The 15,000-nt window shown below is 38.0% G+C and overlaps 2 protein-coding genes and 1 long non-coding RNA gene across 4 annotated transcripts in view; 2 read left to right on the top strand and 1 right to left on the bottom strand.

Annotated features, from left to right (window-relative positions):
- The window catches only part of LOC133663222 (frizzled-7-like), a 791,936-nt gene that overhangs the window by 159,963 nt on the left and 616,973 nt on the right, over window positions 1–15,000 (top strand). The window lies entirely within an intron of this gene.
- LOC133663220 (neuropilin-2-like) overlaps window positions 1–15,000 on the top strand; it is a 342,926-nt gene that overhangs the window by 229,889 nt on the left and 98,037 nt on the right. For both annotated transcript variants that reach the window (XM_062067529.1, XM_062067530.1), the window contains exons 10-11: window positions 2,914–3,087; window positions 12,676–12,820. In XM_062067529.1, the coding sequence (XP_061923513.1) occupies window positions 2,914–3,087; window positions 12,676–12,820 (319 nt within the window). The remainder of the gene's footprint in view (window positions 1–2,913; window positions 3,088–12,675; window positions 12,821–15,000) is intronic.
- LOC133663223 (uncharacterized) overlaps window positions 1–15,000 on the bottom strand; it is a 54,698-nt gene that overhangs the window by 24,548 nt on the left and 15,150 nt on the right. The gene's annotated exons all lie outside the window — the stretch shown is intronic.

Below are 15,000 nucleotides of genomic sequence, written 5' to 3'. Positions count from 1 at the left end.
TAAGTAGTAAAACCTTAAAGTCGCATCTTAAGTGCACAGGAAGCCAGTGCAAGTGAGCCAGTATAGGCGTAATATGATCAAACTTTCTTGTTTTTGTCAAAAGCCTTGCAGCCGCATTTTGTACCAACTGTAATCTTTTAATGCTAGACATAGGGAGGCCCGAAAATAATACGTTACAGTAATCGAGACGAGACGTAACGAACGCATGAATAATGATCTCAGCGTCGCTAGTGGACAAGATGGAACGAATTTTAGCAATATTACGGAGATGAAAGAAGGCCGTTTTAGTAACACTCTTAATGTGTGACTCAAACGAGAGAGTTGGGTCGAAGATAATACCCAGATTCTTTACCGAGTCTCCTTGTTTAATTGTTTGGTTGTCAAATGTTAAGGTGGTATTATTAAATAGATGTTGGTGTCTAGCAGGACCGATAATCAGCATTTCCGTTTTCTTAGCGTTGAGTTGCAAAAAGTTAGCGGACATCCATTGTTTAATTTCATTAAGACACGCCTCCAGCTGACTACAGTCCGGCGTGTTGGTCAGCTTTAGGGGCATGTAGAGTTGAGTGTCATCAGCATAACAGTGAAAGCTAACACCGTACTTGCGTATGATGTCACCCAGCGGCAGCATGTAAATACTAAAGAGTGCAGGGCCAAGAACCGAACCCTGGGGAACTCCGCACGTTACCTTGACATAGTCCGAGGTCACATTGTTATGGGAGACGCACTGCATCCTGTCAGTAAGATAAGAGTTAAACCAAGACAAGGCTAAGTCTGACATACCAATACGTGTTTTGATACGCTCTAATAAAATATTATGATCGACGGTATCGAAAGCGGCGCTAAGATCAAGAAGCAGCAACATAGATGACGCATCAGAATCCATCGTTAGCAATAGATCATTAGTCATTTTTGCGAGGGCTGTCTCCGTAGAGTGATTTGCCCTGAAACCGGATTGAAAAGGTTCACAGAGATTGTTAGTCACTAAGTGTTCATTTAGCTGCTGTGCAACAGTTTTTTCGAGAATTTTGGAAATAAACGGAAGGTGGGAGACCGGTCGGTAGTTTACCATGAGGTCAGGATCGAGGTTAGGTCTTTTGAGCAGAGGATGAATAACCGCTTTTTTGAATGCTAGGGGAACAGTGCCGGAGGAAAGTGATAAGTTTATAATATTTAACACTGATGGACCTAATAATACAAACAGTTCCTTGATAAGTTTCCCAGGAAGTGGGTCAAGTAAACATGTTGTTTGTTTTATCCCACTTACACGCTGTAATAATTCCTCTAATGTTATTTCATCAAAAATAGAGAGACTATTTTGGAGGGCAGTGTCCGTCGTATATACAGTCGTATTTGTGTTAATAGAGCCCAGTTGTAGCTGGGATGCGTTGTCTTTAATCTCCTTTCTAATGAGTTCAATTTTCTTATTAAAGAAATTCATAAAATCATCTGCCGAGTGGGTGGAGCTACTGGGAGGAGTCCCTTGTTGGGTTAGCGATGCTACTGTACTAAACAGAAATTTAGGATCGTTTTTGTTGAGGCGGATGAGATTTGAGTAGTATTTAGCTTTAGCTAAGGTAAGCATGCGTTTATAAGTTATTAAACTATCACTCCATGCTTGATGGAAAACCTCAAGTTTAGTCGCGCGCCATTTGCGTTCCAGTTTTCTACATGATAATTTATGAGCTCTAATTTCTTCTGTAAACCATGGGGTGCGCCTTTTAGGGGCCCTTTTTTGCTTTAGCGGTGCTATACTATCAATAATTTCGCGCAAGGCATCGTCAAAGTTGTTAGTGAGTTTATCAATAGAGCCGACATAATTTGGGAATGGTGCTATTACCGAAGGCAGTAGGTCAGCAAGAGTCATCGTTGTGGCAGCATTAATGTTGCGGCCGCTATAGCAGTTATTATTATTATTAGCTTGTTGACAAAGAGTCAAAACTTCAAATTTTATAAGGTAATGATCGGACATTACTTTAGTATATGGAAGTATCATAACTTTGGAGGTGGTGACACCCCTGACAAGCACTAGATCTATTGTATTACCGTTGCGATGCGTGGGTTCATGTATTATTTGTGTAAGACCACAGCTATCAATTATGGTTTGGAGCGCCACGCACTGAGGGTCCGATGGGGTATTCATATGGATATTAAAGTCCCCCATTATGATTATATTGTCGGCGTGCGTCACTAGATCAGCAACGAACTCTGAGAATTCACTGATAAAGTCCGAATAGGGCCCAGGGGGGCGGTAGATAACAGCCAGGTCGAGAGGTAGCGGTGTGACAGACCTCATAGTAAGCACCTCAAACGATTTATATTTATTATTTAGGTTAGGGGTAAGGTTGAAATTTTCATTGTATATTAGTGCGACACCCCCTCCCCTTTTAAGAGGGCGGGCAACATGCGCATTCGTATAGTTAGGAGGAGATGCCTCATTGAGCGCAAAAAATTCGTCCGGTTTGAGCCAGGTTTCGCTAAGACCAATGACGTTAAGATTGTTGTCTCTAATATATATATATATTAAAAACAAATATATATACATATATATATATATATAGAGAGAGAGAGAGATTTTTAATGTTGTTTTAAATGTTTTCAATCTATTAAGAATCTTGATTCATTCAAAAATCGATAGTTTTTTTGACACCCCTAATACATATCATTGTGGTTCTTCAGATTTTGACACACCTGCTTTCTAATTGTCAACGGAAGTTGTTAATATCATCAAAACTATTTCCTCCTGACTCTTTGAAAGTGGATTCATTCATTTGCGGGTCCACATTCATCAGGGCGGAGATATTGTGAGGCCGATCGTTCGTCACATGACTTAACCAACACACCACTCGCCGCGGTGAGTCCGACTTTTCCGGGGCAGGAAGTGACAATGTCGATGGTGTGCTTGCGTCGCAGGTGGACCTCGGGGTGCCCAAAATGGTGCGTGGACTCATCACCCAAGGTGCGAGAGGGCTGGAGGGCAGCACCAGTGCGGAGAACCGAGCGTTTGTCAGGAAGTATAAACTGGCTCACAGTTTGACCGGGAAGGACTGGACATACATGACGGACAGCAAGACGGGCTTTGCAAAGGTACATTTTTGTATTGAAAGCACCAAAATGCAAATGAATAGACTGCATTTTTCTCGTTAGAGCTCAGTGCTTTAGATCGGGATTGTAGTACTTTCTTGTCTGTAGTAGTACATCAGAATCAGAATCAGCAGTACTTTATTAATCCCCGAGGGACAGAGACAGGAGCAGACCCAACAAAGCAACCAAGAGAGCCGACTCCACCCTTACACTGCAAAAACTGAAATCTAAGTAAGATTAAATATCTCAAATAAGGGTGATATTTGCTTATTTTCTGTCTGATAAAATAATTCCTCTCACTAAGCAGATTTTATGTTAGAGTGTTTTACTTGTTTTAAGTGTTTTTGGTCCTAAATGATCTCAGTAAGATATTACAGCTTGTTGCTTAAATTTGATGACTTATATTGAGTAAAACATGCTTGAAACTAAAATATCAACTGTTGCAAAGCTGTGTCATCAACACTCACAAGTAGAGATGTCCGATAATATCGGTCTGCCGATATTATCGGCCGATAAATGCGTTAAAATGTAAAATCGGAAATTATCGGTATCGTTTTTTGTTTTTGTTTTTCTGTTTTTGTTTTTTTTAATTAAATCCACATAAAAAACACAAGTTACACTTACAATTAGTGCACCAACCCAAAAAACCTCCCTCCCCCATTTACACTCATTCACACTCATTCACACAAAAGGGTTGTTTATTTCTGTTATTAATATTCTGCTTCCTACATTATATATCAATATATATCAATACAGTCTGCAAGGGATACAGTCCGTAAGCACACATGATTGTGCGTGCTGCTGGTCCACTAATAATACTAACCTTTAACAGTTAATTTTACAAATTTTCATTAATTACTAGTTTTACTAGTAACTGTTTTTATATTGTTTTACTTTCTTATTTATTCAAGAAAATGTTTTTAATTTATTAATCTTATTTTATTTGATTCATTTTTTTAAAAAAGTACCTTATCTTCACCACACCTGGTTGTCCAAATTAGGCATAATAATGTGTTAATTCCACGACTGTATATATCGGTTGATATCGGTATCGGTTGATATCGGTATCGGTAATTAAAGAGTTGGACAATATCGGCATATCGGATATCGGCAAAAAGCCATTATCGGACATCCCTACTCACAAGTATAAAACTACTTTTTTAAAGTAATAATTTCTTACTTCAAGCATGAAAAAAAAAAAAATCATGACTTTGACACAATTTTGTCAAATTAAAACGGATGACAGCCAAATGGACTTTGCTGTATTATTTTCAATGAAACACTAAAACATACGCACTCATATAGTAGTACAGTTGGCACAGTACAGTAAACGGACAGTTAATATTTAAACATTTAACATGTGACATTTCAAACTATTTTGAACAGGAATAGTTCATGCACATTCAGGTAAATTCTTCAAAATTACAATTAAAAATATTTTGGGCGGGGGCCGGGCTGTATATATGCGCACTAATTGACTGAAAGAGCACGCACTTGGCGCGATGATGTCATGTTATCGATGGAAAAATGCATTTTTAGACGATATGACTTGCCTGAGCGGCTAGGAGACCCCGAGAGTAACAAGCGGTTGTCTTGTTGCCTTTCCATTAAGAACAATAAATTAGTTTTTAGTAGGGATGTCCGATAATGGCTTTTTGCCGATATCCGATATGCCGATATTGTCCAACTCTTTAATTACCAATACCGATATCAACCGATACCGATATCAACCGATATATACAGTCGTGGAATTAACACATTATTATGCCTAATTTGGACAACCAGGTATGGTGAAGATAAGGTACTTTTTAAAAAAATGAATCAAATAAAATAAGATAAATAAATGAAAAACATTTTCTTGAATAAAAAAGAAAGTAAAACAATATAAAAACAGTTACATAGAAACTAGTAATTAATGAAAATTTGTAAAATTAACTGTTAAAGGTTAGTACTATTAGTGGACCAGCAGCACGCACAATCATGTGTGCTTACGGACTGTATCCCTTGCAGACTGTATTGATATATATTGATATATAATGTAGGAACCAGAATATTAATAACAGAAAGAAACAACCCTTTTGTGTGAATGAGTGTAAATGGGGGAGGGAGGTTTTTTGGGTTGGTGCACTAATTGTAAGTGTATCTTGTGTTTTTTATGTGGATTTAATAAAAAATAAAAATAAAAAAACGATACTGATAATAAAAAAAACGATACCGATAATTTCCGATATTACATTTTAACGCATTTATCGGCCGATAATATCGGCAGGCCGATATTATCGGACATCTCTAGTTTTTAGTATAAGTTTGCTGCTTTCAAGAAATGTAGTGCCTAGTGCATATCATTATGTCAAGATAATGGCACTAGCATTTACTTCATTTAAGAATATTTTTCAACATATTGAGCAAAAAAAGGTCTCTTTTTTGTTTTTCTACCAAGAAAAGTGCACTTGTTATTCGTGAGAATATACTTATTTTAAGGTATTTTTGGCTTCGTTGAGGTTAGCTAATTTTACTTGTTTTGGAGAGTCTTGACAAGCCAAATTTCCATGTTCTATTAGCAGATAATTTTGCTTAGTTCAAGTAAAATACCCCTCATTTTTGTATTTTTTTGTCTTGTTTTTGAACACTGACTTTTTGCAGTGTAGTTTGAACTCTTGGCCACATACTACTATACATACTGTATCTGCGGCTTATAGTCCGGTGCGGCTAATATATGACAACAATCATTTTTTTCTTCTAAAATTTAGCGGGTGCTGCTTATATACTGATATAGTCTGGAAATGACCTTGTTTAATAATGTTTCTCCCTCAAAGGAACTACAAACTGTCAACTGTAAAAAATAAAAAAAACTCTTCTCATTGACTATCAAATCCCTCTGCTTTCCTCTTTTTAATAAATCTGTCTATCCTTTAGCCATGACATTCTTAGAAAAACATACATATCGGCACCTTAATTCCGATAATTATTCACCGTAATCACCAGGCTCCACGTTCTTCCTGGTCCTCTATGAGTCTTCTGTGCTGCCTGCTTTTGTCCGTCTTTCATCCCTTTCCTTCACTCGTCTCCTATTTTCCTCTCAGGGGTGTAATTAAAAATTGGTCTTTCCCGCATCACGACTCCACGCTGCTGGCAGCTGAAGGCGCCGTGAGACGGGGGCCCTTTTAAACTTCTCTCTCCTCGCCGAGAATATGTCTTTAAGAGCGGTAATAGTACAACTGAGGGTCTGGCCATCCTCATCTGCCTGTATTTCTAAAATGTGCACCCTGGGAATCCATCGTAGGATTTTTTTTATATTTTCTATTCTTCAAAACGGATGATACAGTTTATGGCATGACACACCCAACTAGGGTTGTACGGTATACCGGTATTAGTAAAAAGTGTTTCCCACACATTCATTTATTTGTTGCGGCCCACCACGAAAGAATTAAGGCCGCCACAAATAGATTTTATTTTATTTTTATTTTTTTTATTTTTTATTTTTGGTCCTAAGTTGATGTAGATGCCCATATCGGCTGTTCAGATTTACTTTACAAAAGAGAAGTGTAGGATACTTCTCTTGTTGCCTTATTTGTATTTGACCACTACTGTTTTCTGTTTATTTGTTACTGACTGTGGCAGGACACCTCTGCCTCTGTTTCACTTTATGTTGCTGGTAAATAATATGGTTGTAGTAGTATGCTGAAGTTAAATTGTTTAGCATGCACTAATTAAAGGGGCAGAGCTTTAAGAGACATTTTAGCTTTTATAAGATGTATTTTTTGTAAGAACCACAATTAATAAATATATTTCAGTGAATAACTTATTGTTCAAATCTGTATATAAATATGTACATAAAGTGTTGTAATTATATTGTAAAATGGATGGATGGACGTTTAAAACAAAACTGTTATTATTAATTAGTAAGTATACATTTTTTGAGCCTTTTTAGAGAAAATCATATCATTGTAGTAAATTATGCAAATTACTCGATGATGTCATGATGACCACACCCATAGCCACGCCCATAACCACGCCCCCACCACCACAGGTATCTTGGCAGTTTTTGGGAAACACTGTATAGTACAGCGATACTAATGAATCATATTCGGTACTATACCGCCTCTAAAAAGTACCGGTGACTCCATCACAATGTAAACAAACGCCATTGGTGGATCTACACCTGACATCCACTGCAATGATACCAAGTACAGGCTATTTTTTTTACAGTTGACGGTGTGGCGCGGTTGGGAGAGTGGCCGTGCCAGCAACCTGAGGGTTCCTGGTTCGATCCCCAGCTCCTACCAACCTAGTCACGTCCGTTGTGTCCTTGAGCAAGACACTTCACCCTTGCTCCTGATGGGTCGTGGTTAGGGCCTTGCATGGCAGCTCCTGCCATCAGTGTGTGAATGGGTGAATGTGGAAATAGTGTCAAAGCGCTTTGAGTACCTTGAAGGTAGAAAAGCGCTATACAAGTATAACCCATTTACCATCTAGTCGATACTACTATGATTACATCGATATTTTTTGGCATTGCAACATCTTCTTTAGATTTTTTTGTTATTCATATGATGTTTATAAACTCCGGAAGTACGTCCCTGGACACATGAGGACCTTGAATATGGCCAATGTATGATCCTGTAATGACTTGGTATCGGATTGATACCCAAATTTATTTTCTCATTCTTTTGTATCTCTAGTTATCATTATGTATATGTATTGTTGCATTTGAACAACTGTATTGTTGATAATAGAGGTAAATTATTGGTATTGTTCATTATCAATAGCGCTATTTCTATTGGTATTTGTATTGCTCCATTTGTAGTGTAATAATGTTCTGTGGAAGTTTCCCTCTTGGGCGGGATTCTCCTGATGCCGACAGTTTTTATTGTCATGCGCACATGTAGGGATTGTTTTCCAGCAATATATTTTTGGACTTTTCAGTCCAGCGTGTGTCTGTTCGTGTGTCTTTTCTCTGGCTCCAACTCCGACAACGTGTCTCATCCCGGCTGCTGCTAATATGGGCGACAGGTGATTAGATATCTACTCACCTGCCGCTGGCCTCGCCCTCCTCCACATGCTCATTGTCATTTCTGTATTATTATTTATTTTGCTAACTGCTTCTTTGCTATCACTTTTACCATCATATTTGTACATATCCTATTTGCTCTATTGTTGTTGTTGTTGTTGTTATTATTGTTGTGTTTGCTGTTGTTGATGTTGTCTCTCTGTCTTATCCCCCTCTTGTCCCCACTATTCCCCCCCTGTCTTCCTTTTTTTTCTCTTTCTATCCCCTCCTGCTCCAGCCCGGCTGCACCAAATGATAATATAAATACATTTAATCAAGTCAAATACAAAATAAGGCAACAAGAGAAGTATCCTACACTTTTATTTTGGAAAGTAAATCTGAACAGCCGATATGGGCATCTACATCAACTAGGGATGTCCGATAATATCGGACTGCCGATATTATCGGCCGATAAATGCTTTTAAATGTAATATCGGAAATTATCAATATCGGTTTCAAAATTATCGGTATCGTTTTAAAAAAGTTAAATGTATGACTTTTTAAAACGCCGCTGTGTACACGGACGTAGGGAGAAGTACAGAGCGCCAATAAACCTTAAAGGCACTGCCTTTGCGTGCCGGCCCAGTCACATAATATCTACGGCCTTTCACACACACAAGTGAATGCAAAGCATACTTGGTCAACAGCCATACAGGTCACACTGAGGGTGACCGTATAAACAACTTTAACACTGTTACAAATACGCGCCACGCTGTGAACCCACACCGAACAAGAATGACAAACACATTTCGGGAGAACATCCGCACCGTAACACAACATAAACACGACAGAACACATACCCAGAACCCCTTGCAGCACTAACTCTTTCGGGACGCTACAATATACACCCCCACCTCAACCTCCTCATAGATCATGGGTGTCAAACTCTGGCCCGCGGGCCAAATTTGGCCTGCCGTGTAATTTCACTTGGCCCTTGAGGCGATATCAAATTAACAGTACAGCTGGCCCGCCACCGCATTCACCACTAATTCTAATACTTGCTAATTCCAAACTCCAGCCTCCAGGGTTGGTGGTAGCGGGGGTGTATTTTCATTATTGTTATTTTATTTTGAAATGTATTATTAGCCTGTGGAAAAAGTTTATTTTGATATTTACCTCAGATGGCTGCACATAGAAAAGAGGCATTACATTTTTATTTACATTTTATTTGATATGCCATTGATATTTTTTAATTATTATTATTTGAAACTCGATTTTGCACGTCATTATAAAGTTATATAAGCCTTGCTTGTTCAACATTCAATGCAAAACTTGTTTGGGTCCCTATTAAAAGGTTAATTTGTTCAACCTTGGCCCGCGGCTTTGTTCAGTTTTAAATGTTGGCCCACTCTGTATTTGAGTTTGACACCCCTGTCATTGATAGATAGTACTTTATTGATTCCTTCAGGAGAGTTGCTGTTTTGAGGCATGTTAAAAAAAAAAAATGCACTTTGTGACTTCAATAATAAATATGGCAGTGCCATGTTGGCATTTTTTTTTTCCATAACTTGAGTTGATTTATTTTGGAAAACCTTGTTACATTGTTTAATGCATCCGGCGGGGCATCACAACAAAATTAGGCATAATAATGTGTAGGGATGATACTCGAAACCGGTTTTCCCGGTTGTTCGATAAGAAAATAACCCTTTTTGAGAACCGGTACCCGTTATCCAGACCACTATAGTAAAGAAAAGAGTTGGTTCTTTATTCGAATCCCTCGTAACGAATCCCGTCCCGACCAGAAATGCTCCGTGTGACATCACAATAAATGGCGTCACGTAGCTCAGTCATTAGGCGCAGATAGCGAAAGCAGGAAAACAATGGACGGGAAAAAGCGCTCCAAGGTGTAATAAAGTTCAAAACAAAAGGTATAATCCAATGAATAACTTTACTGAGAGATTTGAGCAGGGTACAAACACATGACGAACACTTTTACGACCCACCGGAAACATAGCAACCAGGCTAGCAACGCACCTCCTTTACGGCAGCTGGCGCAACGTTCTTAAAGCAACCGCAGCACATACATATATATACAACACTGCAGCACATACATATATATACAACACTGCAGCACATACATATATATACAACATATATCTCCCTTTTTTAACTTTTGTTTTTCACACTGTATATGTGTTGTCTGTCTAATTATAAATAATGCAGACGAGGCGTGTTGGCTGAGTTCTTGACGTTTACTTTCACGGGTGACGACATGCAACAACACTTTTCGGGGCTACCGCGCATGCTCGTCACTCCCGTTGCATGCTGGGTAGTGTAGTTGTTATATTCCCTAGCTCGTAACATCTTTCCCCCTATAAAGAAATAATGTTAACTCAATAAAGTGTATTTCTTTTTTTAGCTTTAACTTTTCATTTTTTAGCATTGCAACCACATTTGCAAACAACTTTTCTCTTCATAGAATTTTCTTTCTTTCTTTAAAGTGCAAAAAATGTCAAAGCATCATAACAAACAGTTATGTCAAATAGCAGCAGAATTGCACTTTTTGGAGAGCTGTATTATTTCCAGTTTTGTGCCCAAGGGACTGATTTTATTTAACACTATATTATTATTTATACACCTATAGTGATCACAGAGACAGGTTGTTTTTGTGTTACTGTATATATTTGTTTCTCTGAAAAATCCCACTTAATATACTTTGGGTAACAACAGTCAATGTTTATTTATTTTATTTTATTTTTTTAGGGGGGTAACAGTCAATATTTATTTATTTATTAGATTAAATTGTTTTGTTATATAATAAAAGTGAGCTTTTGTTTTTTTCCATATACAACAACCTATCTGGACTCGATAAGAGAATCGATAAGGAATCGGTTCGATAAGAGGATTCGATAATAGACTCGAACTCGATAATTTCTTATCAAACATCATCCCTAATAATGTGTTAATTCCACGACTGTATATATCGGTATCGGTTGATATCGGAATCGGTAATTAAGAGTTGGACAATATCGGATATCGGCAAAAAAGCCATTATCGGACATCTCTAACATCAACTACCGTATTTCCTTGAATTGGCGCAGGGAATATAGTATTCGCACGTCTAGAATTACTGCCGGGTCAAACTCGTTTCTCAAAATAATTAACGCATGCTTGGCCTTATCGCCGGTTTATTATTGAAGCCGGATCAAATTCGTTTCGCAAAATATTAATTTTATTATCGCATGTCTATAATTTTCGCCGGGTCAAACTCGTTTCGCAAAATATTTAGCATATGGCTAGAACTTCCACCGGGTCAAATTCGTTACGTCACGAGTGACGCTTTACCTGTCCTCATTTTCAAAATGGAGGAAACTGCTTTCAGTAGTTTACAATCGCACAAAGGAAAAAAGATAAAGAGCTTTTCAGTAGGATTTAAGGTCCAAGCTATTGAATACCGGTACAGTATGCTAAAGAGAACAGTAAGCAGCTATGTTTTATTAATATACCGTAGCTGCGTGTGTCAAATACTGTATAAGTCATTAAATGACTCCCGCCTCCTGGTGGTAGAGGGCGCTGCCGCGCTAGTGATCCTTCTTGCGACTTCCGGTACTGCAGAAGAAGTGAACACACGCAGCAAGAGATTTTTTTTCTTCCTTTTAACAAGGAGGATTACATACCGGTATCTAAAATAAAACAGTTTTCTAAACTGGACTTTCAATCGAAGCAGGATGTAATAATTAAAGGAATATCTCCATCGAAACAGAGACTTTTAAAACTGAAGAAAGAAAATAAGGAAGACTTCTATAAACAAGTTATCGATGCTTTTGGTCAGAAGGAGCTGCAAATGGACTCCATTTATAAGTACAGGTAAGACCATAATAACGTTTTTTTAATTAAATGTGCTTTTCATGATGGTATGCTTACATCACACTCAAAGCGCACGCCTAAATTTTATGGATTCCTTTTGGTAAACGCCGGAGTGAGAAGAGGTTTTAAAATAATTACCGCATGCACGGCCATCCCGCCGGTTTCCGGTAAACGCCGGAGTGACAGGAGGTTTTAAATTAATTTAACGCCCCTGCGGCTATTCAAGGAAATACGGTATATGATTTTCCTGAGAAGCTGGACAGGACAAAAAAAACAAACAAAAGTATCAAAGTACCGAAAGGTATCGAAATACATTTTGGTACCGGTACTGGTACCAAAATATTGATATCGGGACAACCCTACACCCAACATTTTGGACAGCGATGGCACATAGCGATCTGCAGACTCCTGTGACTGGACTTTACTTTTTGTTCTTTGTTCCCGTCTGGCAGTTCTACCTGTAATGTCCAAAATAGGCGTGAATGCGCGGGTGTGGACGAGAGCTTTTGGCGGCAAACAACAGAAGGATCTGACTGTAGCAGCTGACAGTCAAACAAGCAGCTGTCCTCAGTGAAGGCACATTTTCCTTGTTGACTCTCGGCCGCCGAGCACCAGACGTGTTTATCCACATTTCTTCTCCACCAAACATCAAACACCACCCCGACTCGTTGTCGGGACGCTATTCCCCACGGACACCTTTAATAAGCGATGTTCTTGTCATTCCTTCCTTCTGTCAGGTATTCGAGGGCAACAGCCACTACGATACGCCGGAGGTACGTCGCTTCGATGAGCTGATCACGCAGTACGTCCGAGTTTTCCCCGAGAGGTGGTCCCCTGCCGGGATCGGCATGAGGATGGAGGTGCTGGGTTGTGACCTGCCAGGTACGAACGCGCACATTGTCAGACGCTCCCTCGCATGGCGTTTGCTTCATTTAAAGCAGGGGTGTCCAAAGTGCGGCCATTTGCGGCCCGCAGCTAATTGTTTACCGGACCCCGCCACACATTCTGGAAATACTAAAAATAAAAAAGAACATTAAAAAAAGTGGAATGAGGTGAAATCTAACGAGAAAAAGTTGCAATGTTGACACAAAAGCTGCCATGCAGGCTGTTTTTTTCTTTCTTTTGTCTTTCTTCATTTTTGTTTTTTTGCCATTGCTCAAAAAAAAAAAAATAATGACAAAAAATCCATGTTGTAATGAATTATTTTCAGGGCTCCGTTTACTTCAAATATTTCACTTTAAAATGCTTTATGTGGTAAATATTGCATATATTGTGTAGTAGCCATATAAAAACATCAAAGTTGTCTTTGACAAAAGCGCATGAAACAAACAAAACGAGACCTACATAGAGGTATTTGTTTCATGTCTCTAAGACGTTCCTACCGGAAGTTACAAGCAGTTTTGTCAGAGTTTTCCTCTGAGGAGCAGTTTTTTGTCTGTTTTTTCCAAAAATTATGTAGAGCACAAATTTGGGTTTTGGGGTTCGGTTTTTTTTTTAGATCGCAATTTTCACCAGTCCCGATGTGTGTGAGAAGTTTGGTGAGTTTTGAAGTATTTTAAGGGGGTCAAATTAGAGGTCAAAGACGTGAAAAGCAGTGTTTTTAGTACATTTTTGTATAAAATGGGAAATTGCCAACTTCCTGTTGATTTTCGCCCGAGAATGTATAATTATGAGTTGTAGGTATAAAGGAGACCTACATACAGGTTTTTGTTTCATGTCTCTACGACCTTCCTAGTGGGAGTTACAGGCAGTTTGTTTTTGTTTTTTCCTAGGGGGCGCTAGAGCGCAAATTTGATTTTTGGGGTTTGGTTTTTGAATAACTTGATCTGGCACACTTTTTGGATGTGTGTAAAAAAATTGGTGAGTTTTGAAGCATGTTAAGGGGGTCAAAGTAGTGCGCAACGGAGCGGAAGAGGAAAGAAACAAAGAATAATAATAATAATAATAAAACCTTACAATTTCAATAGGGTCCTTTCGTCCCATTGCAAAAGGACTCCCTTTGGGATTCCTTTTGAAAAGGTCCTGTGCGGACCCTAATAAAAGTTCCAGCTAGGGATGTCCGATAATGGCTTTTTGCCGATATCCGATATTGTCCAACTCTTTAATTACCGATACCGATATCAACCGATACCGATATCAACCGATATATGCAGTCGTGGAATTAACACATTATAATGCTTAATTTGGACAACCATGTATGGTGAAGATAAGGTACTTTTTTTAAAAAAATAAAATAAAATAAGATAACTACATTAAAAACATTTTCTTGAATAAAAAAGAAAGTAAAACAATATAAAAACAGTTACATAGAAACTAGTAATTAATGAAAATGAGTAAAATTAACTGTTAAAGGTTAGTATTATTAGTGGACCAGCAGCACGCACAATCATGTGTGCTTACGGACTGTATCCCTTGCAGACTGTATTGATATATATTGATATATAATGTAGGAACCAGAATATTGATAACAGAAAGAAATGGGGGGAGGGAGGTTTTTTGGGTTGGTGCACTAATTGTAAGTGTATCTTGTGTTTTTTATGTTGATTTAATTAAAAAAAATAAAATTAAAAAATAATAAAAATTTTAAAAAAAAACTGATTACAGATAATAAAAAAAAACGATACCGATAATTTCCGATATTACATTTTAACGCATTTATCGGCCGATGATATCGGCAGGCAGATATTATCGGACATCCCTAGTTCCAGCATAAAATGGACAGATATATCTGAAGTTGATCTCGTAACTTAAGTGTTGAAAGTAAAAGAAAAACCTAATAAAAATGTATCACTTTATGAGTGGGGCACCTTTTGGATCCCAAATATATTTAGTGATTTTGTATTTATCTTTTCACTGTGATTACTCAAAAATATGAAAGAATTAAAATCAATGGTGTCCTGCATTATTGATCTTTTAGGGCTCTTATTACTAAATACTGCATATTTCAGTTTTACTATAAAAAAAAAAACTAAGTTGTTTTTGACAGAAAAGCCATAAAACATTTTTTTTAAATTTGTGTTACTTTATATCAACTTGAAGTTGATATAGAGATTTACTGTAAG

Source organism: Entelurus aequoreus, linkage group LG13 (genome assembly GCF_033978785.1).
Source record: "Entelurus aequoreus isolate RoL-2023_Sb linkage group LG13, RoL_Eaeq_v1.1, whole genome shotgun sequence".
Taxonomy (NCBI): domain Eukaryota; kingdom Metazoa; phylum Chordata; class Actinopteri; order Syngnathiformes; family Syngnathidae; genus Entelurus; species Entelurus aequoreus.
Note: the sequence above shows the minus strand (reverse complement) of the source record. Positions and strands in the feature narration are given on the sequence as shown.